General features: G+C 52.3%; 2 protein-coding genes across 2 annotated transcripts; both read right to left on the bottom strand.

Annotated features, from left to right (window-relative positions):
- Window positions 1-523: 523 nt before the first annotated feature.
- TM9SF4 (transmembrane 9 superfamily member 4) lies at window positions 524-16,151 on the bottom strand. Its single transcript, XM_014890096.2, has 18 exons — window positions 16,062-16,151; window positions 10,940-11,053; window positions 9,402-9,501; window positions 8,895-9,063; window positions 8,685-8,814; window positions 8,175-8,298; window positions 7,250-7,368; window positions 7,030-7,141; window positions 6,541-6,611; window positions 5,985-6,117; window positions 5,415-5,496; window positions 5,247-5,322; window positions 4,823-4,906; window positions 4,465-4,640; window positions 4,065-4,128; window positions 3,456-3,575; window positions 2,867-2,956; window positions 524-2,549 (listed from the first exon to the last, which is right to left on the bottom strand). Exons 1-18 carry the CDS (start codon window positions 16,149-16,151, stop codon window positions 2,400-2,402), a joined length of 2,004 nt encoding a protein of 667 aa, XP_014745582.1. The 3' UTR covers window positions 524-2,399.
- Window positions 16,152-16,627: 476 nt separating this feature from the next.
- On the bottom strand, window positions 16,628-26,169 carry HCK (HCK proto-oncogene, Src family tyrosine kinase). Its single transcript, XM_014890098.2, has 13 exons — window positions 26,039-26,169; window positions 24,513-24,642; window positions 24,070-24,112; window positions 23,713-23,812; window positions 23,468-23,566; window positions 23,223-23,326; window positions 22,672-22,821; window positions 22,218-22,370; window positions 21,721-21,903; window positions 21,236-21,312; window positions 18,746-18,899; window positions 18,390-18,521; window positions 16,628-17,810 (listed from the first exon to the last, which is right to left on the bottom strand). Exons 2-13 carry the CDS (start codon window positions 24,639-24,641, stop codon window positions 17,608-17,610), a joined length of 1,527 nt encoding a protein of 508 aa, XP_014745584.1. The 5' UTR covers window position 24,642; window positions 26,039-26,169; the 3' UTR covers window positions 16,628-17,607.
- Between the last annotated feature and the right edge of the window lie 1,178 nt (window positions 26,170-27,347).

Below are 27,347 nucleotides of genomic sequence, written 5' to 3'. Positions count from 1 at the left end.
GCCACACACCCCCTAGCAGAAACACACAAACTCTGGGAAGCCAGTGGAGCTGGAAGCCAATGCTGAGGGCTCAGCTTCTGCAGCAGCAGCACTTCTCAAACTCCAGCTCAGAGGAAGGAATGGCAGCTCCCTTCTGAGCTGTCCTCTCCCCTCTGCTGCTCTAAAGCACTGCCCAGCACTGCCATCCAACAGTTCTGCTGCTCTGCCCATCAATGCCACACGTCAAACAAGGGGTCTCACACAAGACATGAGTTGCTCAAGTGATCTTACCCAGCAGTACAGCATCAGCAGATCCAAATGCCTCAAATGGTGGCATAATCACAATTTCTGGCAGCATTCGGGGCATGCCACATTGGAAAAAATTTAGTTTACTAAGAGAAAAATATTACAAAGAAAGCCAGAGTATTCCAAGCTCTGCTTCTGGCTGAAGCCACACATCACAGACCACATGGGTATCGAACAGGCCAAATGTTAAACAAAGAAATTCTCCAGAAGTGGCTTAGGAGAACCCAAGAGAGCAAGATGACAGGACAATGGCAGATTTATTTACAATAGGACACAAAGAATACATACATTAATTAAAAATTACAAAGAATACAGAGAAAACACTTCAAGGAAGGGAGAGAAATCAATGCTGGCTGAGCCTCTCCACTGGGGCATGGGCAGAAGAAAAAAAGAAAAAAAAAAAAATCAACGAAAATCTCAGGGACCTCAAATCAGAACTGACACAGGACTCCACAGCACAGTTGGCTCACACATCCCCTCCTCCCTTTTTCCGTCCATGATTCCTGGCTGATTAGACTTTGGAAAGAGGGGCAGGGCTGACAGGAAAGGACACAGGCCCTTGCATGGACCTGGAGGAAGTTGGGGTTTAAAAAGGCCCCAAAGCCCTCCCTGGGAGCAAGAAGGGCTTTGGACAGTTTTGGGTTGGAATGATGTGACCTGTGGCAGCTGGAGTAAGGTCTTCCAATGACCAAGAAGAAAACTTTTCATAGATCTCACTAAAAAAACCTCTCCTCTGTAGTCCTGGCTGAATACAGTGAGTCTGGGGATGGAGGGAGCCTTCACTGCAATGTGGAACCTTTTTACTGATAAATATCACCGGAATGACCCAAAAAAAAAAAAAAACCCAAAACAAAAAATACAACCTTATTTAACTTTAACCTCTTTTAAAAAGAGCTTCCCAAGGGCTGATTCAGGCATCAAGCCATGGGAAAAGAAGAGCCCATGTCAGGTATCCAGGAGAGCCTGGACTATTTTCTGTGAAGAACAAAATACAGCTATGGGGTGTACACTTTTCCTGTTCCCTGGAGGTAGAGAATTTCAGAGGAGCAGAGAGCAGCAAGGGCAGCCAGAGCACAGGGCCAGCGAGAGAGCACCACTCCCAGCCATGGGAAAGCTCAGGGGGCAACCTACCTGTGCCAGCCCCTTCAGCATGGCCTGCACAGCCCTGGGGCAGCTTGGGCCCAACACTGCCTCAAATCACTTGGCACTAACACCACGGCACTGCAGGCATCTCCCACAGGCTCTGCAGGATCCCAGTGGCATTCCCAGGAAGGAGCCTGCCCTGATTCCTCACTCATCCAGAGCAGAGCTACTGACAGAACAAACTCCTGCAGTTACCTCACGCATCCTTCCAGTCCTGTATTCCAGCACAAGCACGTCACTTCCACCAGGACATGTGTCCTGCCTTCGGCGGGAGAGGCGATCCCACCCTCCCACAGCGGCCTGTGCTGTCCAAGGCTGGAGGGAGGGAGATGCCGAAGGTTGCTCAAGCTCTCTCAGGGTGAAATTGCACTTCCCAGGCTCCCAATGGCACCTCCAGCAAATTGTAAACAATCCGAAGCTGGGACTTCGGTGATCAGAGTGCGCTGGACTCTCGCTGGGTGAGCTTTTAGGCTCTGGTTATTCTGCCATAGTCAAGCTCCCTCTTCCGTGCAGACACGAAGGCAGGAGAAAAACCCAGTCTGATACTTGGTCTGAAGAGTCTCCCTGAATCCTAGAGCACCCCAGGGGCTGGAAGAAAACGTTTTCACAAGTGTTTCCACTGCTGTCTCAAATCCGTTCATCATCAACATAAAAAAAAGGATGGATTAGCAAAAAGGGGGTTTACTTATACAGAGGGATATTTCTCTGCTAAAAAACTCCCTCAAATATGGAACAGGATAATAAAGTTAAAATGTAAGGTATCTACAGACCCCTTTTTCCCCGCAGAAGTAGCCCAGAATCCATGTACACTGTGCCAAAGTTACATTCCAAATCGAGGAGTTAATTATTTCTCTTGTGACTCTCCCACTGGATTTTTGTTCCCTTAAAAAGTGTTGGGAGAAGATGTCCCTGTCCCTCCCGGGAGGACACGTGTTCAGAGGTGTCTGATTCCTGCTGGGGGTGTTCCAGCTTCAGTCGATTTTCACGGCGGCGTAGATCTTCCGCACGAACATGTAGGCTGCGTAGAAGCCAATGGTGCCCGTCAGGAGCCAGAAGGACAGGACCATGAGGGCAGTGTAGCCAAAGTACAGTAAGGAGGGAATGAACTCAACAATATCCAGCTGAAACAGAAGAGGACAAAAAAAAAAAAAATCAGCAAAATAACGCACAGAGGCAACAAACCAATCAGTGCAAGGGGAGTTCTAGTAAAGGGAGGAAAACTTTCATTTTTATCCAGCTGAAGAGAGATTCTCCTTTGAGGTGGTATCAGGGAATGCTGCTCTGCACAAATCCTGGGGCACACTCCTCTCTCCTGTCTGGAAGGGTTGTCAGAACTGCCTTTGGCACTTGCGTGAGCAGACTGAGACTCAGCACCATTTCCTTTCTGAAATCCCACAGTCATCCCCAAAACCTCGGCAATTTCACCCAGGAGGAATACCTTGTTCACAAAGTAGAAGACAGCGTAGATCAGCACATAGAAGGCAGATCCTCCAGACACCAGGAAGGTCCTCCACCACCAACGGTAATCCTGACAGGATAAAGAGCCTCATTATCCCCCAGACTTTCTTCTCCCCAGGCACTGCCTCAGGGAAGCTGTGACCATTCCAGGGCAGGGAGACCACCACCCATCTTTCTTCAAAGGAAATCCACAATTTGGGAGTGGGGGGACTTTTTCTGTCACAAAAGTGTTCTCAAACCAAGAGATGTGATGCTGACAGTCAGGCTAAAAGCACCTGTGGCTCAAGGACATGGCTCCTGCATTTTATTTTATATGTGGAATGGAACAGTTTGGGAACAGCTCAAAACACTCTGTGCCCAGCAGAATTCCTGGTATGAAACCATAGTTTCCAGCTTAACAGAGAATCAAGGAGCTTTAATTCCCTTTAGAGTGAAGAGACAATGGGGACAATCACACCTGTGAAGCTGGGACACAGCAATCTTTTGCTGAGCAGCAGCAATAATATGATCTGTGCTTTTCCAGGAGCAAGTACCCTCAGCTACCCAAATTACAAATATGGAAATCTCACCTCAGCACAGAGTTGGAAATACACCATGACAATGCTGATCTGGGAGCAGGATACCACCAGAATTATAAACACCAGGAACAGGAAGCCAAAAAGGTAATAGAACTGGTTCTCCCAGATTGCCTGAAATAAACACACAGCAGGAATTTGTTTCCATGTTACTGTGATCAATCACCGAATGTGGGATTAAGTTCTGGCAGCCAGCCAGGGGAAAATAGGGAGCCCCTCAGCCTCACCTAGATGAAACCACAGATCTAATGCATTTCACAATGCCACTTCAGAGGATACAGGTTGCAAAAAGCAATGGAACAGCACATTCTTCCACATCCATACAAGGTGAAAAATGGGTAGTAGTAGAACAGTGATTGTCTCAAGACCAGAAACCCCTCCTGGATGTAATGTTACAGTAAATTTTGTCTTCACCACAATCCTTCAAACCACCAGCAGAGTCCCCTAGCTGTCTCTGGAAACTACTGAATGGCCTGGAAGAAACCAGCTACCCCCTTCAGAGAATACAGGAATAGAAAACTGCGCCAGTGGAAGCCCCCTCCCTTTCACAAGCTATGGTATGAAAGGAATCCTACTGAGGAGGAAAGTGAGTAAAATGCTTACACTAAAAATGAAGAACAGTTCGATGAACATGGCTCCGAAAGGCAGAATACCAGCCATGAGGATCCTACAGAGCAGAAACAAAAACCGTAAGCATCACAATATAACTGTCTGGACATTAAAAATTCCTTATAACCACACAAAACTCTCCAAGTAAAGGCTCTACATTTCAAGATTACTAAATTTTACAGGCAATGGCACAGCTGCTCCCACTGTTGAGCATGTACCATGGCTACCCCTCATACCACATCCAAATTATCAATGGATAATTAATCTCAAGGAACATGATCTGCCCTGCCCTCTGTCCATGTCCAGAGAGCAACAGAACGTGACACTCAGCATCTCAAGGCGACTGAGGGCAGGGGGCTTAACTCACCGTATTTCTCAGACACTTATCACTCACCCTACAAATTTGTTCATATACCACCTCTGCTCCGGGATCTGCCTGGGAATCTGATTTGTCCGTACAGGATTGTCATACGGCTGCTTGCGAAATCCAAAGTAGTAACCCAGGTAGACCAAGGGCAAGGAGATCCCAAACCACATGCAGAGCAAGGCCACCATGGTAGGGAAAGGCACCTGGAATCACACCAAGAGCCACAGAAGTGAGGCTGACAGCTCTCCTGTCCTGGGGACCGATGTCATCAGCCAAGCCAACCCTCCAGCCACCCACTTGGAAACACCTGGGAAGCCAAGAGAGTCCCTATCAGCCCAGTCACCCTTTCCCACCCAGCAGGCCCCAGGTTGAGGGTGGCACCTACCGCACCAGAGGAGTGTTTCCCCCAGATGAAGCAGTTGAGGACAAAGCAGATGCCAAAGACAACACCCGGGTACAGCGTCGCTGTCTGCAAGAGGAACCATAAGAGAAAGCACCTGACACATCAGCCAGATGTTCCTATGGAATGAGTCCATTCCTGCTACAAGGCACAAGGACACTGTGGAGGAAGTGTCCCTTTTGCTACAGGACAAGGACACAGAGCTGGGCTGTGTGGAAGATCTTGGACAATCCTCTTTGCTCTAGTACGTGCTCTGGTAGTGCCTTTTCTGTACAGCTACAAAGACTCAACCCACAGCAAATATGCAGCACAGCCAGACTGTGTTCAGTTACCACAAACATGTGGAGCTTATCCACAGATCTTGCCATCAGCAAACCTGGATAAACAGCACAGAACATCCAAGACTCACACAAAAGGCTCCCTTCTTCCATCGATGGCCTTTCAGAGTCCGGTATAAGCGGCCAGCAAAGAATCCACCAAAAACCCTGGACAGAAACAAGCCAAGACGATGAAAATGAGCTGTTGTTGCTGGGAAGAGACGGGACAGCACGGGGGGAGAAGCCATGGAGACACCTACCCCATGAACATGAAGAGGAAGCAGGCAGTTGTCATCAGCGCGCCCCGGCTTGAAGGCGACAGCATCCCCAGCATAGCAACAACTGCAGAGGGAAACAGGACAAGGAACAGCAACTCTGAGGGACAAGTGCTGCAGCAGCTGGAGGACAGGGGCCTGTCCTGTCTGCAATCTCTGCACAGGCCTGATTTCCGTCACAGCATAACACATCCACAGCCTCCAGCATCGGCCAGAGAGGAAGGCACAGCTTTGATCTCGGCTACAGACCACGTTTCAGCCTCAGCTTCCCCAGGGATGGGGGCATGTGCAGCTCAGCAGGCAAGGCACACCTGTGCAAAAGTCTCCCAGCCCACTATCAGCCAGGGCTCACAGCTTGGCAAAGGAAATATAATCATACAAAGCTGCCTTCTACTGGGCAATGTCATCCAGCAGATCTGCAGTGCCAAGCCCAGGATGATGGCAACAGGAAGCAGTTTCATGGGCCTCCTTCCAGTAAGGTGAGCACAGGGTAAAATCAAACATCCTCGAGCATCATTTGTGTTACAGCCACCCCCTGCAGCATGTGCCACTTACAGATGACAATCAGGATCATACAGAAGAGCTGAATTCCAGAACCCAGGAGAGAGCTGAGGATCATAGGGTACTGTGGAGGCCTGAAGACATCTCCATGCACAAGTTTCCAACCAGATTCCTCCATGGTATCTTCCTACAGCAACAACAGAAAAGTGAAGTTATTTAGATGTGATATTCGGAAATTAAGGTCCTACCACAGCCAGCCTAAGAGGTTAACTTCCCTGGATCCAGATTTTCTACTGAATTTTACCACTCTAGCCAAGAAACTTCTTTCCTCTTGGGCCAAAAATAGCTGAGACCTGAAATATCAATGCCAGGGCATATATTTACAGAGCGGTCTGCAGTCTCTGCTTAGGTCTGAAGACATCTGAACTGGTATGTGATTGTTCAGGCAGAAAAAGATGTGTGACAGCATGACACAACTGGTCCTCCCATGGCCAGGGGTCAAAGGAAAACAGGGGCAAGGGAAGAGACAATACACCCAAGTCTGCACATTGGATTCCTCCTGGCCTGTGCTTCCCTCCCTCTAATCCCAGCCCCAGGAACAGACACATACAATGTCATCTTCTTTGTTGTAGTTGGCAATGTCTTTCCGCAGAGTCCGGATGATGATCATGCTGAGAATCCCTGAAAATAAGCACAGAGTTCAGCTCAGAGGCTCCCACATGGCTGTGCTGCTCTCATGCTGTGCAACTACATGGCTCCCACCAACACACTGTTCTGGCTGGGAGAGGAGGTCTTGAATCATCAGCAAAGACAGAAACAAAACCTCAAGGAGCAGGGAAGGCAGTATTCCAGCAGAAATAGGCACTGTGGCTTTCTTGGGGGTTTTTTTACTCCCTCAATGACCCCAGTATGAGAAAGGCTGGATACTGCCTGACCCCACAGCACACTGCTTGAACTGGGTGGCTTTAAATTGGTTTTCTGCTCCTTCTGACCAGGTTCAGATGTGGCCACATCCTCCTCAAGCCACCTGCAGCTAAGGTGTAAAGAAAATTCCCTGCAGATAATGGTAAAACCTTCCTCTCCCCATACATCCACTCACCTGAAAGGAAAAAGACGACCACAACTGAGTTAATGATAGAAAACCAGTGGATCTGCACGTCACTCATAGTCAGGTATGTGTCCCAGCGGGAAGCCCACTTAATGTCACTTTCCTGAAAGAACAGGAGAGTTCTTCTCACACCAGCACATTCCTAATGTCTTCCACAACTCCAGTGACACTTGAAGCATCACTGCCAGCCAGCTCCCCAGCACTGCCTCACCTCCCAGTGCACAGAGTAGGTGAAGAGTAACTGGTTCTCTTTAGTAGGATCTATTTCCTGAGGGGCAGAGCCTGTGGCTTCGGGCAGGGTGCACATGCTCTTCTCATCAGCCTTCAAGTCTGTAAAGAAAGCATGGCACACAGTGAGCCCTTCCCTCAGACACCACCTCTCCCATGGAGCATCACCCTGAGGGCACTGGGTTGCAGTAATTCCAGGTGGGGAAGCACTTGCTCCTTGCTCACCTGCTCTGCAGTTTGCAAAACTATTCTCCTGACCATCAGTGGAGCACCATTAACAAACTTTCAGGAAAGCTATGCACAGGGCTCTCCTTAGCTGGAAGGATAAAAGCCAGAGGTTCTGATGCCAAGGATCTAGACCATGAACAAATCCTCTATTCCACATGATATGGTGAGAAACAAGACCTCTGCCCCACCAGAGGGGAGCTATGTGGGGTGATCCACACCATGAGCAACTGCCCTTCTAGATACCCTTTTCCATCGGGCTCACTGAGGTAGGAGTGTTTTCCTATAATCATTATTTTTAAATTTCAATCCCCCAGAACACTTCTAAATATCCTGTATGTCCCTGAACCAGCACAGAGTGTCCCAGTCAGGGAGATCTGTGCCACAGCAAGAGCTAGAATGCCAGACATGCCTCATGCCAGATGACACAGTGCAAAAAAATCCAGCCCCAAAACCTCAAACTCAGATCTTTTAACAGGAATTTCTTTTCCATGGATTGCAATTAATGGATATCTCTATTGTTGGTGCTTCCTTAATAACAAAGCGGTTTATTGTTCTTATAATTTAGACTCATTTCTGTGCCCTGTGAAGCAACAACTGGCACTCTGATACATCAGTGGCATCCGACTTTTGTCCACACATGAGATTCTTCCCCCTTGCTTCCCTCCTCAAGAGTCTCTTACCTTCTAGTTTAATGCTTTGGGGAATCACCTCAAAGCGCACCACCCTGTAGGTGTGCTCCTGGCTCTCTTCCACATCCTCTCTGTGGTAGTACAGGATGAAGGAGAGGTGGTTGTGCAGGTAGAACTGAAACAGTGACATAAAATAAAACATCAGCACCCTGTGGGAAGAAGAGGCAAAGCTGAGAAGCAGCAACTGCAGAAAACGGCTTCAGTGAGGGAAAACTGCAGACTCCAACACCAGATATCAGTCAGTCTTGGGGGACAGTGCCTTTGCTCTGCTCAGACTCGGACTGCGTGAGTCTGTCCGAAGTTACACAGTGAATAAAAACAAGGATTCCTGGCTTTCCCACCTTTCTAGCACCCACCCTCTTCTGCCCACAAGAGACCCTCTCTCTTATTTCCACTGTAAAATCTTTTGGATGCATTCCCAATTCTGTTACTCTCTGGCAGACCTCTAACAGACACCCAGATCTCCGCCAGGCACCCTCACACAGCACCTCAGTTCTGTACCTTGTTATTGTCCATAAACCCAAGCCTATATCCATGCTCGAACTGCACATCCTTCTCCTTCTTCTTCTCCTCTTCCTCACGATTGGAATAAAACTCCAGCCGTGTTGCCACGGGGAGGTTATCAGCAATGCTGAAAACACAGATTTCAGATCAAATTTGTCCACAGCACTAAATTCCCCCAGACACAGCCCCATGCTCGAGATGACTCACAGGTGGACATAGTAATCCTCCCTGATGCGCTCAGCAATGAGCTTGCTCTGCTCCACTGTCAGAGTGACTGGCTTGTTGGGAAAGTTGCACAGAACTTCACATTTCTTCTCCACATTCATGGAAACCTGGAAAGGTGTATTTACAATTCGATCCCCTCGAAGAACCTCACCTGGAAAACAGGAAAACATGGGCAGGGTTGGAGACTGCCAGGCTTCCTGCTGCTGATCCTGCTGCCAGGCACTCTGCAGCAAGTCTCCTTTGCTAGCCCAGGTGCAAGGGTAAGACTGCAGGTCAGTATAGCTACTTTGTTAGAAATATCAAGCCCTGTTTATGAAGCAGGTTACACACTCTCCTTCAGGACAAGCACTTCCTCTGTCCAACACACCAACACTGCTGTTTGCCACCACACAGAGCATGCAGGTTCTCTCAGCTCAGCAGAAGTGACACTTGCAATTGCTTTTACCCCTGTAAACACCCCCACACACACACTGTCTGACAGGTACACACCGAGGTTCTCAGCCTTGTATGTGATCTTGCTGGGCTGGCAGAAGGGCAGTGAGTAGTACTCGTACGGCAGCTGAGTCCGGGAGCTCGTCAGCTTCACAGCCTGCAGGAAGAATAGAAGGATTATCTCCAGGAAAAAAAGCCAGATAACTTCCTGTCCTCTCAGCATCATCCAGAAGCTGATGCTTACTTCAAGACACCTTCCATAAAGCTCACTTCCAGAAGATACTACTACTAATATTAAAAATAGTAACAGAGACAGATGTTCCTGGGAGACTTCCAGTAGCAATTCATTCACAGAGAAACACTCAAAGAACAAAATATGGTGGTTTCACAAATTTAGGTCTCTCTGGAGTCCTAAGAAACAACAAAGAGCTCAAAAGAGGTTCAAGAGTCACATTTCATACAAGATTTCCTCAAACAAAAATTCATCTCCCACTGGACCTAGAGGTCTGACCTCCAGTGCTATGAAGAGTTCAGCAATTTTAATCTCTGCAAGGGAAGCCAGAGAACCATCAGTCTGGGAAGACAAGGTGACCAACCACAAGCATTCCTGGAGATTTTCCACAAATCACAGGGTACAAGGGAAGTGCAGGGACATACCACAATAGCCAAGACCACAGTTGCTCTGAAAAACAGAAGTGTTTTGTAACACAGCCAAGCTTGTTTATTGGAAGAGTGCTGGCAAACACACTGACTTTCCTAGCACTTGAGGAAGCATTTGGCTCCTGAAATCCCTTAGAGAACAGCCATTCCAAAACCCTCTTCTTCTGGGAAGCTTACTGTAGCCACAGGCAAGTCTCATTTGCTTAAAAATAGCCTACGTCTGGCAGTCTGTGGCCAAAGAGAAAACTGTGCTGTGCTTCAGTGGGAGCAGCCAACCTCAGCAGCCCCGAGGGTGCTGAATTTGCTGAGATAGAGGCCGCAACTTTAGAAAAATAAATGAAATGGGCTATAAATCACTGATGTCTGAAAGCAAAGCCTGGCTTCCTCGTGCATAGGTGCAGCAGCTCTGTCATTGAGTACCAGCAACGGTACACAGGAACAGCTCTCAGCAAGGCTGGACTGAAAGATCTGCAAGGCTCAAGGACAAACACCTCCACTTGGGAAGAGCTTCTCATGGATTTCCCTAAAGGCACAACACGAGCAAACTGGGTATTGAGAAGGTCTGATTCAGACCTTATTCCACCATTCACCTTCCACCCAAAGGCACACTCTGCGTAAGCACTTTTAGAGTCAGCATAATGCTGGAGAAATTAAACTCACTTCAAAGCCACAGTGAGAAAGGGACCCTTTTCCCAAACAGAACAACATCTTGAGGACTTTGGTGCAACTGCTGAAGGAATTTGGTAGTACAGATCAGGGGCAATAACAGGAATCATGCTGGGACCCAAACGTTGTGAAACAGAGGAAATATCTGAATGCAAAATTTTAGCAACAGGATCCCCAAATTTAACTTCCTAGCCCTTTTTAGCTGCTATGGTATAAAAAAGAAAAAAAACCCCAAGCTAAACAGACTAACAGCACTGAGTTTATCCTACCTTGATTTCTACGGGATCATTGCGGTGGAAGTTGATGGGAGCCACCCCGGGCACGTAGAACGAGTCTGTGCTGTGTAGCAACAACAGCAGGCCCAGCACATATCTCAGCCTTTCCTGCAAAAAGGAGAAGGAACAGTAAAATACAACAGAAACACTGGAACAACATTAGAGATGGGCAACAACACTGGAAATGTTCATCCCAGACACCTGCGCAGTCAGGTGATTAAACAGAAATTAAATTCACAAAAGCTGTTCTTAGCTTTGTTTTGTGACCCTCATCAAGTCACTTTCCACTCAGCAGGTCCCTTCATCTGTAATTAGGAAAACTTTGGCTTTGCTCAACCACAAGAAAAATGCCGTTTTTATCTGCACCATGGGGCATCGAGTAGGCCATCACTTTACTTTTCTGCTCGCTGTCACTGAGCTCCCTGTGTTAGAAAACTCCATGGATTAGCAGAGAAGAAGGCTGTAGCCCTGGCACTGGATGTGTGTCAGCTCTGCACGGCAGCAATTACCCTGCAGCTGATTACAGATCCACTCACAGGCCACTACCTGCACAAGAGTAGTTACTGTGGAGTCAGGTGTGACACCAGTAGCTGCACCATGGGGATGGTCACATCACCACTCCCTCCTGCTCCACTCTGCTTTCCTCACCCCTCCAGGCCACAGCAAAACTCAGTAACAAGGCAAAAACCTTATCAGCCCTTTTTTAGGGAACAGGGTGACAAGTCAGGCTGGAAGGTTCAATCAGCTCCATGGGGACTCCAGGAGAACCCAGACTCTAACAGAGCCCCAGCAAACCCTTTATTTAACACACCTTGCTGCCTCCTCAGCCCCTCCTATTACCTCAGGTAACCCAGCTCGAGCACGGGCAGGAAGGCTGTGAAATGAAAATCAAGCTTTTAAGAGTATTAGCCAGCAGCAGCTTGCCTGGATTAGGACATCAGCTCTGCTATAACCCCACAGCACTACTAGCTTCAGCCTCTTCTCCTGAACTCCCTGTATGTCACCACTGGAAAAACAAAAAAAATCTGGTTTGGGACAACTCTTGAGCTAATGCTTCACATGTAGGAAACCAAATCCCCAGTGTCCCTGTGTGTCCTCAGCACTGTCAGTCAGTCTGATGGCACCAGAGGGAACACTCCACAGGCCAGGTGTGGACAAGCAGCAGCTTTATCATAGGGATCCTTCCTCAGGTTGGGGGGAAAATTTTTTTTAAAGTCTGTGTTTATTTCCCCCCCACAATTCTTCTTCATCACCTTCCTCCCATCTTATTCTAAGGCAAGGAAAGTGTGTCTAGCTCAGATACCTGTGAGGGCCAACCAGAGCATCCAGAATTAGTGGAATTGAGCAGGATGGAAAAAAAAAGGCAGACAGAGGGTTGAAAATGTATTTAAGATGCAAATGCTAGGCACCTACAGAAAATATGAATACTGAATCATCAGATACATGTGACCTTCCAGTACCTGAAGGAAGCCTACAAGAAAAATTGAGAGAGACTATTTACAAGACCATGAAGTACAGGACTGGGGGGAACAGCTTTAAACTGACAGAATAGGGTTGGATTGTATATTAGGAAGAAATTCTTCCCTGTGAGGATGGTGAGGCATTGGCTCAGGCTGTCCAGAGAAGCTGTGGCTGCCCCATCCCTAGAATTGTTGAAGACCAGGTTGGATGGAGTTTAGAGCAATCTGGGAGAGTGGAAGGTGTCCCTGCCCATGGCAGTGGGGTGGAACAAAATGAACTTTAAGGACCCTGCTAACCCAAATCATTCTGTGATTCTGTGATCTTTTCTGCTTACAAAAAGGATTTTCAGATATATTCTAAGCACAGCCAAATACAACTGGAGCAGGCATAAAGCCCCAGCTTGGAAACACTCTTGTTAAAACTGCCCTTCCTTCAATACTTATCTGCCTTGAGGCAACATGGGGCTTATTTTCTGTGCTACGCTAAATTTTGCCTTTCCAGTCTTTAAAGGGAGTGCTCAGTGGCTCTCCACAGAGTAGAAAAAGGTCTCCTGGACAGGGGAAACACTGGAAGGAATCTGAACTCTTGTCCCACACTGCACTCCAAAGCAGCCAGCAACCTGCAGACCTTATCTCATTTTTCACTGAAGTGACTGACCTACACACTGTTACTCAAAAACCAAAACCACACCATTGCCACCCGTGGCCCAGTGGGCTGGGAGGTGACAAGACCAGGACAGAACTTTGGCAGACACTCAGGAGACACATGAGCATGCAGAAAATGAAATTTTTGATGACAATTTTGGCAGAAATCAGGCTGTCTTTGCATACAGATGATGATGAGTCAGGCAGCACCAGGCAACAGGAAAGACAAGAGGGTGACTCTAAAGCCTTGCCAGGAAAGAACAGCTGATAACAAGAAATGGAAAAGCTGCTATGCAACAGGTGGGAGAAGCTTTGGAAGTGAAATATGAAGGAAATGCCCAGTGCAGGCTCCTGTGCTGGCAGAGCACAGGGAAGCTGAAGCCAGGGGCCTTTCTCATCAGGACCTTTGCTCTTGTACTGACAAATGTGCTTTATCTTCTCCAAACGAAGGCAGGAGCTTAGAAATGGCAACATAGACACCACCGAAACATCTGTGCAACTCACGGGCCTGGCCAGGTGATCATCTCACACAGGGGATGCCTGCAAGCTGACTTCTCTACTGTGCCAGGTCAGAACTTCCAGAAGGGAGCTCTATTTTGGTTCAGTCAGAGCCCTGGCAAAGCCCAGACTTCCAGCAAACAGGAAACACAGCTTCACAGCCTTTTCCAATTATTTACATTTCAAAAACACGCACAAAACCCCCTAAAATAACAATCTTGCATCTGAGGTGCCAGGAAATCGCGTAATGATGCAACAAGTAGCACAACAAATATGCACAACCCCAGACTGAGAAAAACCGAGCTTTAAGTAGGCAGAAATAGTTCAGATTGCCTAAGCCTCATTATTTTCCTATATGCAGACATATTTCTTAGGAGAATATGATCTAAATAAAAGAACTAACTGCAGGAGCACAATCACCCATTCCTGTCCCTCAGGTCAAAAGTTCACACACAAACCCTCTCAAAAAAGGCCCTTCTGGATAATTATCACTAGTCTTAGGGTTTGCAAACAACCCCAGGTTTATCCCATTCAGAAAGACTGACAACAATGTTGCCATTTTCTGTGAATTCACAGAAGGCTCACAACTCATGCTGCCAAAACAGAAGATTTGTGCGCTAAATTCCAGTCTGACCCAGCATGAAGAGGCCCTAAAACATCCAGTTATTATCACACTTGTCCCTCCAGCTACCACTGCCAGAGTCTGAATTCCAGCATTTATTTAAGGGAAAGGGGAAACAGCAGCTGTTCCCTGGGGCTTTCTGCAACAGCTCCAACGTGCTCCAGAGGGTCCATGGCGTGGCCATGTGCACCCAGGACATCCCTGCCCAGGTTACTCCCAACAGCTTGAAGAAATCCTCAAGCAGCAGCAATTTCAAGCATCTAAATTGAGTTGGTGCTGTACCAGGGCTGGTTTAGGTCTTAAGAGTTTCACAGTCCACATAAGAACTGAAGAACAGAACATAGTATTTGTTCAAAAAGATGAAAAGGAAGTAGGAAGTGACAGTGATGGATATCATTAATTGTCCCATCTCTTTTTGGCAGAGAAAGACAAGAGGGACATCAAAGGGCCATAATCAAGAGCTGTTAACTTTCAAATACAGTTTTGAAGAAAAACAGGGAAAACGACCTGTGCAGATCCATTTGTTCAAATGGATTCACATGGCTCTCCCATTCCCCTTACTGAAACTTTTTTAATATGGTGACAGAAAGGGGGGAAAGCCACAACCCACAACTCTGTGGGAAGGAAAAAAACCAACAAGCTCTCTCACATATGTAACCTTCATTCTGCCCTCAGGCACGTTAACAAGACAGAACAGTGCTAAACGCACCCTGACACTCATCTCCTTTTCCAAGGGTGCCTCCTTGGATGATCCTGACAACTGTTTGGATAAACTCATCTTTATTACATTCCTGTCCTGCTCACCCTGCGCTGGAGCCACAGAGAGCCCTTCAGGTGACAAGTGCTGCCTGCACACGTTGACTTCAGAGCTCCTTTAACACCAGGAGAGCTGCTGGCAGCATCCTCTGCCCTTCTTACAACAGAGAGCCACAAGGAAATTTCCCAGTACGACCATCCCTAACTCTCAGAGTCAGCTGAGCACTCCTTCCTTCTCACCTGGGGGAAAGCCAGCAGGGTATGAAGATGTTTAAAGCAAATTAAAGAAAAACCTCGGCTCTCCCAATCCCCTCCCAGTCTCTCCGTGAGTCACCTCACAGCCCAGCCAGCAGCGACCTTTGTATCAGCACACATCCTTTATCCACACCGCTATTCCTGCAGCGCATTGCCACAAAAATATCCTCCTATAAAAGCAAGGAGGAAATCCGTTTTACTCCTACAAGACCTGAAGGCAGATAATAAATGTCTCAGCAGCTCTTTTTCTCCTCTGTGAGGTAGCACTGATGCACCAGAAACACCTTCAGCTCTCCGAGGATTCAAGGAATAATTTAATAGCAGTAACAGAGATGCTGGGACGCGGGAAGATGAAGCAGCTGCTAGAAAACCACCACCAAACATTTGTGAAAACCACATACAGAGCAACACCCTCTATGTTTGGCACCAGCACCCGGCGCAGGCTGACACCTCGGAAGGGAAGGCAAAGGAAGTGCCGATGTTCCCTACAACGCACACCGCCCCGAGCCCCCCGCCCGGCCCCTCCTGCCCGGACAACGCCGAGAACCGCAGAAGGAAGAAAGAAAGCCAACTTTGCTGCCGAGGGAGCGCGGGGCAGGCGGGACAGGCACCCGCTGGGCTCCGCTGGGCCCCTGGGCACCGAGCGGTGGCCCGAGCTCTGTCCTCCACAGGTGACACCGCCGGGAGACACGGGGCAGCTGCAAGGCCCCGGGCGGAACCAGGGAGCCTCTTCCGGCCAGGGGCCGGGCCCGCAGCCCTCCCAGCGCGGTGCAGAACCGACCGGAGCCCCCGCACCGAGCCCCGCGCCGGGGCTGCCACTGGGCCAGGCCGGGGAACAGCGGGCGGGACGCGGGGCCGGGCTGGGCCCCGCCGCACTCACCATTGCCGCCGACGCCGCCATCTTGGATCCACGTGTCGGCGCTGACGTCACCGGAAGCGGCGTGCGGTTGGCCGCGGGGCCGATCGCCATGGCGACCGCGGCGGCCGGGCAGGACCGCGCGGGGCGGCCGCGCTCCGCGCTACCCGGGCCGGGGCCAGGCTAGCCTGGGGTCAGCCCCGTCCTCCTGCCCGCCGGGGTGGGGCGGGGGTCTCCGCTCCGGTTCCCAGCGGGTCTCTGGCCCCGCGAAGCCGACCGGGAAAGTGGCGGTCCGCACCGCCATCTTTGCTGAGGGCAGCGGCTTTTGCGTGGAGAGCGGGCACGACACTGTGGCCGCCATGTTAGGTGAGGGCAGTGGGGTCCGGAGGCGCCCGGACCGCTCCGAACCTCCTGGTTCCTCCGGTCCCTGCGGTCCCGCCCGGGCGGTCCGCAGCCCGGGGCCTGCTCACAGGGCGCTGCGGGTCTGCCCGGCTCTGAAGCCCCCGCTCCGAGGGGCGCTACGGGCCCCAACTTTGCCCCATCCGCGTCTTCACCGCCCGGGCTGCGGAGCAGCTGGAAGGGCCGGAGAGGAAGGGTTGATAAATATTTTATTGATTACAAAAAAAAAAAAAAGTATCCCAAAGCAGAAGCGACGGTGTTTGCCTCTTGGTATCAAAAATATAATCACAGGCCCCAGTCTCGCTGCTGTAGGAGGTACACAGCTGTCTTTAAAAAAATATTGTTTACTCCTTTCCCCCAAATAACCTCATGAAATACTAAAAATAAACACTAACATAAAGTGAGTGTGCAGGGAGCACCTGGCCTTTGCTGACACTGCAAATGCCCTAGTAGACAACAAATCCTGCCTGTGAGTTTTGCCATGGGGGCTTTTTTGCCATGGCTTTGGGCTCCAGAGGTTCCTCCCAAGGCAAGTGGAGGGGGATCCATGCAAGGATGGCCTGGAAAAGCGCTGTCTATGTCCATCTGCCCCTGCAGCACAGCCTCACAAAACCTGCACTCTGCTCACTCTGCCATGAAAATACTGGGGAAGGAAACCCAGGAGGGAGAGAGAAGGACACGTGTCCATGACACTCCACATTCAAAGCCCAGGATCCTGTGCAGATGATGAGCCCACGGGCTGCACTGCCCTGTGGGAATCCCCCGGGGTCAGTCACACAGGGAGCACAGGCACTGCATGGCATTTCGCCAAGGCCAGCACACTAAAGCACCTACTTCTGCAGAATGATGTGATAAGATCTCAGAAGGATTAAAAAAAATACTGATCTGGGCTTTTCCTTGCAGCAAAAGCAGGCCTGGCCCCATCCCTGTCCATCCTCCTGGGGTCTGGGCATCCACTGTCCAGCCAGCACTTCCTGGAGCCACTGCCCCACGGACACTCAGGCTCCTGGGAAAGGCACAAGGTTTGGCCACGTCTCTTCTCCCTCCACCATGCGCTTCCTCCAGCCCAGCCACTCCAGGAAGGCTGTGGTTCCTGGGCCAGGCTGGCAGGGGAAGCAGGGCACAGGTGAAACAGGGAAGAGCTGGCAGTATCTGCCCCAAGCATCCCATGCTACGGCTGCTGCTGGTACTGGCTCTCTGTCGCAGTAAAGAAATCCTCCAAAACACTTTGCATGTACTCAAAAGTGGGACGATCCTCAGGTCTGATCTTCCAGCACCTCATCATGATGTCGTACAGCTCCTCGGGGCAGTTTGCTGTGCGGGGCATCCGGTACCCATGCTCCAGCGCCCTGATCACCTCTGCACTCGACATCCCTGGGAAAACGGGGTGGGACAGGTCAACATCACCTCGTTTATCATTGGTTTCTTTAAAAGTCATAAAATTCCCAAACCCAAAACTTCTATCCCTTTGGATATTGCCTCCAGAAAGGAAAAAGTGGTTAGAGGGGCTGGGAAGGGGGAGCTGCTGAGCTGCTGTTCCTGGTCAGGGAAACATGGGCAAAGGAGCTGCTGGGCTATTGTAGGATGGAGTTTTGTGCCCCAGGTCAGATGGAGATTATAATCACTGTGTATAAATTAAAATCTACATGTGGTAAGTCTGTGATGAGCCATTGTCTCCAGTGAAAACAGGTCAGTGTGGGGGCAGAGCTGCTCCTCAGAACAGCCCTTCATGCCACCCCAGATCCTTCATGATCCATTTGTGGTAGCATTTACAGAGTAATTTCCCATTGGAGAAAGGTACCAAAATAATTATTAGTATAAAGTACAGGATAGTCCCTAATGATAAGGATTTACAGTTTTCCCATGGAGCTGGAGAAGCTCAGGTCACATACATGGGGCCCAGAAGGTGGAATGTCTTTTGGAACCAAAAGAGGAGACATTTCACCTCCTTACCTGGGTAGGGGATCCGTCCGTAGGTAATGATCTCAGTCAGGAGGATCCCAAAGGACCAGACATCAGATTTTATAGTGAAAGATCCATAGTTGATGGCTTCTGGTGCAGTCCATTTAATGGGAAACTTGGCACCTGGACAAAGAGATCCAATGGGAAACATGACCTCAACCCCAACTACTGAGAAATGGATGGTGAAATACGGGGAACAAGAAGGAAACAGAAGAGGAACAAGTGAAGTGATGCAAATGAGAGGAGTTTCCCTCTGCCCATGTACCCAGCACATCCCTCTCGGGGTCGAGACCACCACGGTGGCAAGTGGCTCTAAGGGAACTCCCCCAGCCTTTCACCCCCAGCACCTTCCCGAGCTGTGTACTCAGTGTCCTCGATGACCCTGGCCAGCCCAAAGTCTGCAATCTTGCACACCAGCACTGCTGACACCAGAATGTTGGCAGCTCTCAGGTCTCTGTGGATGTAGTTCCTCTTCTCAATAAAAGCCATTCCTTCTGCAATCTGCCACAGGGGAACAAGGCAAATGCAAACAGGCTGCTTAAAATAACACACACCCCCTCAGCACCAAAGAAGTCAACGGCTTCTGACCAGTACTTGGAAAAGGGTGAAAGAAGGCTGAGCCACAGCAGGAGATGGATGTCCCATCCCTGGAAGTGTTCAAGGTCAGTCTGGACAGTGCTTGGAGCAACCTGGTCTAGTGGAAAGTGTCCCTGCCCCTGGCAAGGGGTTGGAATGAGATGAGCTTTAAGGCTCCTTTCAACCCAAACCATTCTGTGGCTTTCCTGCATGAAAAGTGCTCTCTGAGCAGGGAATCCCTTGCAGAAGAGGTTGGGGTTTGGGTGACCAGGCCAACATGACACCTTTAAGCTGCTGTGTGAGAAAAGCTATGAGGACTGATACTGAGAAGCCCATGTGATCACCAGAGAGTGTCTGTGAGTGTTTGCAGGGCAAGGTGTAACTGCTTCATCCACAGCCATAAGGATATGATGGAAGAGCAAATCATTCTCTGCTCAGGGAAGATGTGAGACCAGTCTCCAAATACACCCATAATGGCTCACTGTAATTACCATAGCAAAGGTCAGCATTCTAGAACTTCCTTAGCTGGGGCAGAAAAGCATAGGGGAAGATGCCTGAGTTCTTCCAGACTAGTTTCTGAAGAGTCACCTCTGCCTGCAGACAGGATGGCTGTGATGGCCCCTGACAATCCCCCCTCACCACTCTGTCTTCTGAAGTCTTTGCACTCAGTGCTGTGTGTGCAGATCAGGCAGAGGTGACCGGGTGTGTGCACAACCAAACCCCAAAGTTGTATTGTTACCCCCTGCCTGGATGTGACCAGAATCCAGAATGGGCTGGAAGGGGCTGGAGCAGCCAGAGAGGGGACTCTCCCAATCTTATCACACCCACACAAGCTGGCCCGGGTGATGTGCAGTTCTCACAGAGCTCTCCCTACTAAATACAGAAGTAACCAGGCAGTGCAAGAGCGGAAAGATCATTTCCATGACCACAGACGCATTTCTGCCCGCAGTGACTCAGCCCCAGCACAAGGGCCAGGCTGCTGCCTGCCCGTGACAGCCCTTCAGCCTTTGCTCCCCAGAGCTTCTCAGAGCAGCCCCTCAGAGCCATAGGCTGAGCTGGGGTTGGCACGGGCCAGCTTGCTGAGAACAGATGGTGTGCAGGAGTGCACAGCTGATCCACAGACCCCAGCCGGCTCCAGCAGCCAGCGACCTGGTCTAAGCCCACAGGATATAGGCTACCATCCTGGCTTTCCTATTGCTCAGGTGTCTCTATGAAATATTTGAGCTCAGCACAAAGGGTCTCTGGGTTCAGTCCTCACCCAGGGATACTGGAGAAGCAGCAGGGACTCAGTGGTTGTGCAAATGGCTGCACATGGAGTGAGGTGTTTAACAGTTCATTCTGCTGTACTCAAACTCAAGTCCCGAAAATATCCCTGAAATAATTATCACTGAGTCCTCCTGCCTCTCCAGCTGCCTTCCCCTGCCCATGACAGCCCTCTGGTGACTTTATTGAACCACAGCCCTCCTGTAGGCATTCCTCTGGGGCAACACAGCCTGCTATGCTCCTGCCAGGAGACTGGGAACCGTGCCTGGCTCAGCCTCTCGGGCACTGGGAGCACGCAGGATCATGCTGCAGGATTCCTGTTAAACCCACAGGGCATCACACCACCAGGGCACTGCCTTGAAGCAGTGCTGGGGATGGGGTGGGTGTGTGGACATGCTGGGTTTGTGGGGTTTGGCCAAGTTTGCAGGTAAGGTTTTCAGGTAACTGTTACAGCAGCAACAAATTAGAAATTATAGTTTCCAGTATCAATAGTTATCAATTATAAAAATTGATAACATTGCCCTGGGCTTGTTTGGGCCACACCAACCAGCACTAGCACATCCCAGAAGCAAATGTGAGCTATGGAAACAAGCTCCATCCTCATCCCCACTTTCTCCACAAAGCACCATGGGCTGCAAGGTCTACAGGAACCATGGCAGACACAGAAGTCAATAGCCAGTCCTCTCCAGGATCTGTGCAGCTCTGCTGTGCACTGCTCAGGTGCAGGTGGGCTGGCTGAGTGCTGCAGATATCAGTGTGGTGAGGGGGAAGCTGCCACTTCTCCTTTCTCACACCGCTGTTCCTGTGAGGTCAGTGGGATGGGGATGGTGAGCAGGCAGTGGCTGCCTGCAGGAAAACCTCACTACACACCCAGCACTGTTCAGGCCAGGCTTCTGGCTGGCCCTGCACAAGCTCTAGGTAAGTTCCCAGGCTCTTCACTCACCCTTTTCTGGAGGACAAGGGACACCCAGAGCTAGGAAGGTCTGCTCCTTCCTTACCTGGGCAGAGAAGTCGATCAGCTTCGGCAGCGGCAGCTTGTTCCCCTCATCTGTCTTGAGGAAATCCAGCAAGCTCCCTGCAGACAGGGAATGGTGCCAGGGCTGATGGTTTAGCTGGAGCCTGCACCCACCCTTAGGGTGGCACAACACACTTGATCCCCCATCCCACTCCCGCGGGTCAGGCCGAGGGGGGAGCACCTCTGCAGGCTCCCTCCTGCCTTGCAGAGTGCTTGCACTCATCTGTCCCCTCTTAGGTGTCCCTCGTCTCTCAGTGCTGTCACCACATCCCCTCCCCCAGCACCCTGCCCCAGAGCACTGACATGCTGTGGCAGGAGCCAGAACTGCTCCCAGAGTCCTGGGAGCTGCTGCAGAGTCTACAGCCGAGCCTGGGGATATGGAAGGGATTGATCCTGCACCATCCCAGGGGACCCGAGTGCTGCCACTTGGCCTGGCCCACAGACACCACTCAGGGATGTGAATTGCACCTTTCTCCATGAATTCGGTGATGATGAAGATGGGCTCGTCCCTGGTGACCACTGCATGCAGCTTCACCAGCTTGTCGTGCTGCAGCGTCTTCATCAGGTTTGCCTCCTCCAGGAAGGCTTCCACGGACATGCTGCCCGGCTTCATGGTCTTCACTGCCACCTTGGTGTGCTTGTTGTAGGTAGCTGGGGGTGGCACAACAGATCATTCCCACACTGCCCTGGGAGCACTGGGCTTTGGAGCCAAAATCCCAGTCCTGCAGACGGAGCTGCTGTGGGAAGGTTGGAGACCACACACAGCCCAGGGTTGTCCCCACGTGCCCAGCCCCAACCAGCCCCTGCATTAAGGCAGGGTCACCTCCCTGTCCCCTGCTTCTCTCAGGTCACTCTCTCCCTGTCTTTTCCACCGCACCATCCCTCTACCTTCTCTCACATCCCTCACCCTTCCTCCTTCACCATCACCTTCATCATCCTCCCAGCCACCTTCCCCTCACTCTCACCCATCCACACTTCTCCGAATTGCCCGGCTCCCAGCTTCCTCTCCAGGCTCAGTGACTCCCGAGGAATCTCCCAGGCATCTTTCTCCCAAGGCTTCTGTGGTTTGGGTACACGGCAGGGGTGGGTGAGCTTCTGGCACAGCCCGTCGCTCTGACCTGAGGGGAGCGTCCAGGGCCATCAGCCAGCCTGTCTCACCGGCCACACTGTGCTTCAAGGGGGAGTTCTGGCCACCGTGGGTGTTCAGGGACACCAGCACCACAGCTGTGACAGCCAGCAGGCCAGCCATGGCAATAGGGGAAGGTCTGGAAGTCACTGCATGTTGCAGTCAGAGCCAAGCAGGAGCCTACGGGTGATGGGCAGGAGCCCCTCAGCCTCTGCACACCCCCAGCTGCCTGGCTGCTCGGCTCCAGGACAAAGCCCCATTTGGGAAGGGGGGCCGGGCACCCCAGAGCTCACCCTTATAGTGCTGGACCAGCTCCTGCAGCGTGTTGAAGTTGCTTCGTGGGGAGATGTAGAAGCCACCAGTGTCCAGAGTCCGGATCTTGTAATGCTTCACTGCCCCGCCCCGCAGCTCATCCCCATCCCGCACCGAGAGCGAGTAAGAGCCTGGGCATGGAAGGATGAGCTGGCACGTCCCACGGGAGCACATTCCTGCAGCTCCTGGCCATCCCGTGCTCCTGGCATGCACAGAGCCATGGCCCAGCAGAGCCAGCAGCATCCACCCACTGTGCTGCCACCACTCCTTCAGCCCCAGGCCAACTATGCTGCACTCCAAGCACCCAAAGCAGCCTCAGAGAGACACATCCCCCTATCCTATTCGGACATGTGGCAGCACCACAGGCTATTGCAGGGGCACTTCCAGCGAGAGCATGGCCCCCCCAGTCCCTCCATGCGGCACAGCAGATCTCCGGGGCTGGGAAGGGAGCTCCTCTTTCAGGCAAAAGTGGATGAGGGAAGCCCTTTGGGCAGCTGTTCCCCACCACTGTGCTATGGACACCCCTCCACACCTTTCGTTGTCTCGCTGTCCCTTATCATGAAGGACCCAATCATGTTCCCAGGGCCAAGCAGCTGCCGCTCCGCATCCTTCCGGCTGATGTCCTTGAAAAACCACCTGCAGCAGAACCAAATGAACCAGGGAATGCTGGTGTGGGGCAGGGCTGGGGGCAGAACATGAGGCAGGAGCAGGGACAGCAGCCGTGGGGAAGTGTGGGACAGCATGGGGTCAGGATCTGGCACCCAGAGATGGACTCACTCCTCTGTCTCCAGTGAGTTGACTTGGGCAACGTAATTGCTGGGGATTAAGCCTTCACATCCTGTCGCCAGCGACCGTGCTCGCCACCATTCCCCTGACCTATGAGAGAAGTGGTATTGGGCTGGCTCCTGGCACCTGGACCTGGGCAGCAGAAGCTCCTCCAGGACGAATTCCAGAATGAAAACCCAACAGGGCCACACAAGCCATCGGGAGACCCTGGACAGGGGTCCGCCAGCAGCACTCACTTCTCCAGGACCTTCATCCGCTCTCCCTTCTGGAAGCTGAGGTCCCCAGCGTTCATCGCCTCGTAGTCGTAGAGTGCCAGCACCACGCTGTCCCCCAAGCCTGCAGTGAGGGAGCTCCCTGGACACCCCTCCCCATGCTGGGATGGGGTGCCCAGCCTCCTGCCATGAGCATTGGTCAGGACCCCCACAGTACCCAGCACCTCCCTCTTCATCGTGTCACACCTGGCCCTTCAAAGGAGCCCAGAGCTCCCATCCCACCAGGACTGGCAGTGTTCACCCCTAGGTCAGCAAGGATCCGGCCATGCTGCCCCACATACTCCATCCCCCTGCACCCATTTGCAGCCCCCTTGTACCTACCATCCTCAGGCAGGGGCACAGCCATGCTGGGGACATTATTGTTCTGGAAAGTGCAACAAAATCACAGAGTGACATCACAGGTGGCAGAGACCCGTTTCCCACAGGGGGTCTTGCCCCCAACAGCAATGCCGGGAGCAGGAGGGCACCCAAGGGGCAGCACCAGCACCACCTGACACAACAATCCACCCAGCACCAGCATCTCCACCTCCTCCCAACACCTTCCTTTTTCTCTCCTTTCTCCATAATTCCTGGATTCCCGTCAGGTCCACTCTGTGCTTTGTCTCAGCGTGGCCTGAGCTCCCACCCCAAAGCCAAGTCCCTGCCCCAGTGCATGGGCGCTGCCAGTGCCCTCAGCTGGCTCCACTCTCAGTGCTGGTAGCACTGCTGAGGAGAGGGGCTGAGCCTCCTATGACAGCTCAGCCCTGAAATCCCTCATCACTCACCCTCTTGTTGGTGGCTGTGGGGTCCCTCACATAGTGGCCCTGCAGGATGGTGGGGCCAGGATCAGGGTCAGGATCAGATTTTATCTTCTTCTCTTGGACACCAGCTTCCTTTGACCTCACACAACCCATGCTGCAGCCAAGGAAGGGGAAGTGAGGCCATTGCAACAGATGTGAAAGCCCCACTCCAACCCCAGTCTAGCCCTGTTCCCATCAGCTCCCACCCAGCACAGGGCCCCAGTGCCCACCCAGGTGCTCTGTAGTGACAGAGAAAGCTTTGTTCCTCCCACAGCTTCAGGATACTAGAGTGCCCAGTGACATGCCAGAGGAAAAGGGATCTTCTGGACATGTCATAGGAGGCGAAGTTTGGAGAGACAACAGCAGCAGCCATGGAGCAGCTTCTCATCCCTCCTGGGATGCAGGACAGGGTGCAGGCACCATGGCAGCAGAGAGTCACACTCAGCATTTTCTGTAAAGAGGGGCCCTGATCATGGTGAACTTTGCTGCATCTTGAGGGTCCCCACACAGCACCCCTGGTGCCCATGGTCCCCGCATCACCACAGGTCACCACTCCACACTGTGCTCCCCTGCTCTCTGCTGTATGGGAGCTGCCCTAAACAGCCAGTCCAGGGCAAAGACAAATGCTCAACTTTGTCCAGCACCTCAAGAAACTTAGTGGGAAAAAAGTTGCAAGAAGCAGCAAGAGTGGTAAGCCTCTTGCAAATGTACTTCCCTTGGCCAGAGAGATCTGGGCACAGAGAAAGGAGAAGGTGCTGGTGGTCACAGTGAAGGAGGAAGCTCAGGGCTGAACCCTCGATGTGCACAGCATAGCTTTTGAGGGACATCGCTGTCACCTCCACAACACCCTATGGTCACTCTTTGTCTTTCCCTGTTTGCCAAAACCTGGGTCAGCCTTGCTCCTGAGGGCAGAGCTGGAGAAGTGGTGGCAGCCACGACAGCTCATCACCCTCACTGGGGACACCCTGGGCACAGGTTGGGGACTGTGCCAGATCCACCCTGGCAAACCCACAACGTGCCCAGCTTAAACTCAGACATGGCTCACACCATCACCATTGCAGGTATTTGCTTTTCCCGTCCCACACCGGCTCAGCGCATCCAGCCCTACAAACCACAAACACCCCGGGCGGTCCAAGGGTCATTCCCACTGGCTCCTGTGGCATAGCTGGCATTCTTGATGTGTCCCACCCCGGAGAGCCAGGTCCCAGGGCTCATGCGATGTCCCCAGTCATGAGGACCAGGTTCCCAGAGCACGGCTGCCCGCAGGCCCCTGCCCTTGCTGCCCCGAGCCCCCGGTCCCTACAAAGCCACCGGCAGGGACCCCCTCGTCGGAGCTACACTGTCCACAACCGGAGGCTGCACCGGGACCCTTGAGACTCCCGGCCATCGCTTCATCCCAGTCACCCAGGGTCCGCCGCTCCGAGCGCGGGGTCGGACCCACCGGGCTGCCCGGGATTGGCTGCGGGGCTCCCGAGCCGCCGTCGGGGCTCCTCGCACGGTTCCGATCTCACCTTCGCTGCCGTCCCGGGGCACGTCCTCGTCGCCGGTCCCGCTCTCAGTCACGGAACCCGGGCTGCCACCGCCGCCGCTCTGCTCTGCCCGGCTGCTCTCCCGCCGCTTGCCCTTACGGCCCCGCCCCTCCCGGTACGGCCCCGCCCCTCCCGGTGCGACCATGCCCCCGACTCCGACTCCGACTCCGAAGGGGCGGGTGCGGTCGGTGCCTCCTGTGCCGGGCTGCGAGCGGAGACCACCACCCCACGATCCGCACCCGCAAGGACATCCCAGCTCTGCGTGACCCCATTGCTCTTACGGACCCCCCGACGGGTGCCAGAGCCCGTCTGTCCATCTGCTGCCCCCGGGACACCGGACGGGTTTGGGTCCCGCACCCCAAAGCAGCCCCCAGGATGTTTCCTAGCCTGATAGAGGGTCATGGAGGGCGGGGAGCACAGAACAAGGAGTCAGCCTGGGTCTCTGTCCCCAGGAAGGAGAAAAGAAAGCCCTGAGCATCCGTGGTGGGCTGCAGGACATGAGGGGGTCCAGGACACAGTGGAGTGCATGGGACTGGCTTTGTGAAGCACGGCTCAGAGAGGTCCGGGTATCCCTGGCTTTTGTGGTGCCCCTGCTGGCCCTGGTATTTCCGTGCCAAAGCCCCTCTCGGCCCCTACCCAGGCTCGCAGTTCCAGCCTTGCTTCTGGATTGCTCGGACAACCTCTGAATTCGGGATGGAGGCAGCATCGGGAAGGGGACACACGGCTCTGTGTGACCCTGACCATGGGTTGCTTGGGTTCAGAGGAAGCAGCCAGCGCGTAATAGCGTCTCAACTCATGAGGATTTGCATATGTAAATTCTTTTTGTAGAAAAAACAAGTTCCTCTGGTAGCCCCAGCGTCTGCTGCCCACACACCACCCTGGGGCTGCAGCGCCGTCTTGTAGTCCCCACCAAGGGACATTGGGCCAAGGAATGCTGGCTCGGGGCCGTCAGCAAAGGGCCAGCAGCAGTGGGATAGTGGGGTACAGTGGCCAGGGGGAATCACCTCGGGGACGGTGGCCAGAGAATATCAGCTGAGGTCTATCGGGCGACGGGGAGCACAGCCCTGTCCCTCGGCGGCGGGGGGGCTGCAGGGCGGGACTGCAGGAAGCCGGTCCCGGGGCAGGAACTTCCTTTTGTGAAACACCGCAGCCCGCGGCCGAACGAGTGTCGCACAGGCAGCAGCGGGCCAACTGCGGCCACCAACACTTTTCTCTCCCAGCGCACTCTTGCTGACGCCCTCCATTGCTCTGAGCATCCCCTGGAGCCAGCCAGGAACAGCCGGCGGCACCC

Source organism: Sturnus vulgaris, chromosome 17 (assembly GCF_052056855.1).
Source record: "Sturnus vulgaris isolate bStuVul1 chromosome 17, bStuVul1.hap1, whole genome shotgun sequence".
Taxonomy (NCBI): domain Eukaryota; kingdom Metazoa; phylum Chordata; class Aves; order Passeriformes; family Sturnidae; genus Sturnus; species Sturnus vulgaris.
This window is presented reverse-complemented; position numbering and strand designations above follow the sequence as displayed.

What these genes read in the sequence shown, in the direction of transcription:
- TM9SF4 (XM_014890096.2), bottom strand. Translation starts at nt 16,151, where the DNA reads ATGGCGATCGGCCCCGCGGCCAACCGCACGCCGCTTCCGGTGACGTCA. An exon ending in TATGATCCTGATTGTCATCT is followed by an intron (nt 5,497 to 5,984) that starts GTAAGTGGCACA and finishes TTCCCTCTGCAG; the next exon opens with TTGTTGCTATGCTGGGGATG. An exon ending in TTCCTCTTCATGTTCATGGG is followed by an intron (nt 5,323 to 5,414) that starts GTAGGTGTCTCC and finishes GTTTCTGTCCAG; the next exon opens with GGTTTTTGGTGGATTCTTTG.
- HCK (XM_014890098.2), bottom strand. Translation starts at nt 24,641, where the DNA reads ATGGGTTGTGTGAGGTCAAAGGAAGCTGGTGTCCAAGAGAAGAAGATA. An exon ending in TGTGCCCCTGCCTGAGGATG is followed by an intron (nt 23,813 to 24,069) that starts GTAGGTACAAGG and finishes CCCTCACTGCAG; the next exon opens with GCTTGGGGGACAGCGTGGTG. An exon ending in ATTCGGAGAAGTGTGGATGG is followed by an intron (nt 21,904 to 22,217) that starts GTGAGAGTGAGG and finishes TGCCACCCCCAG; the next exon opens with CTACCTACAACAAGCACACC.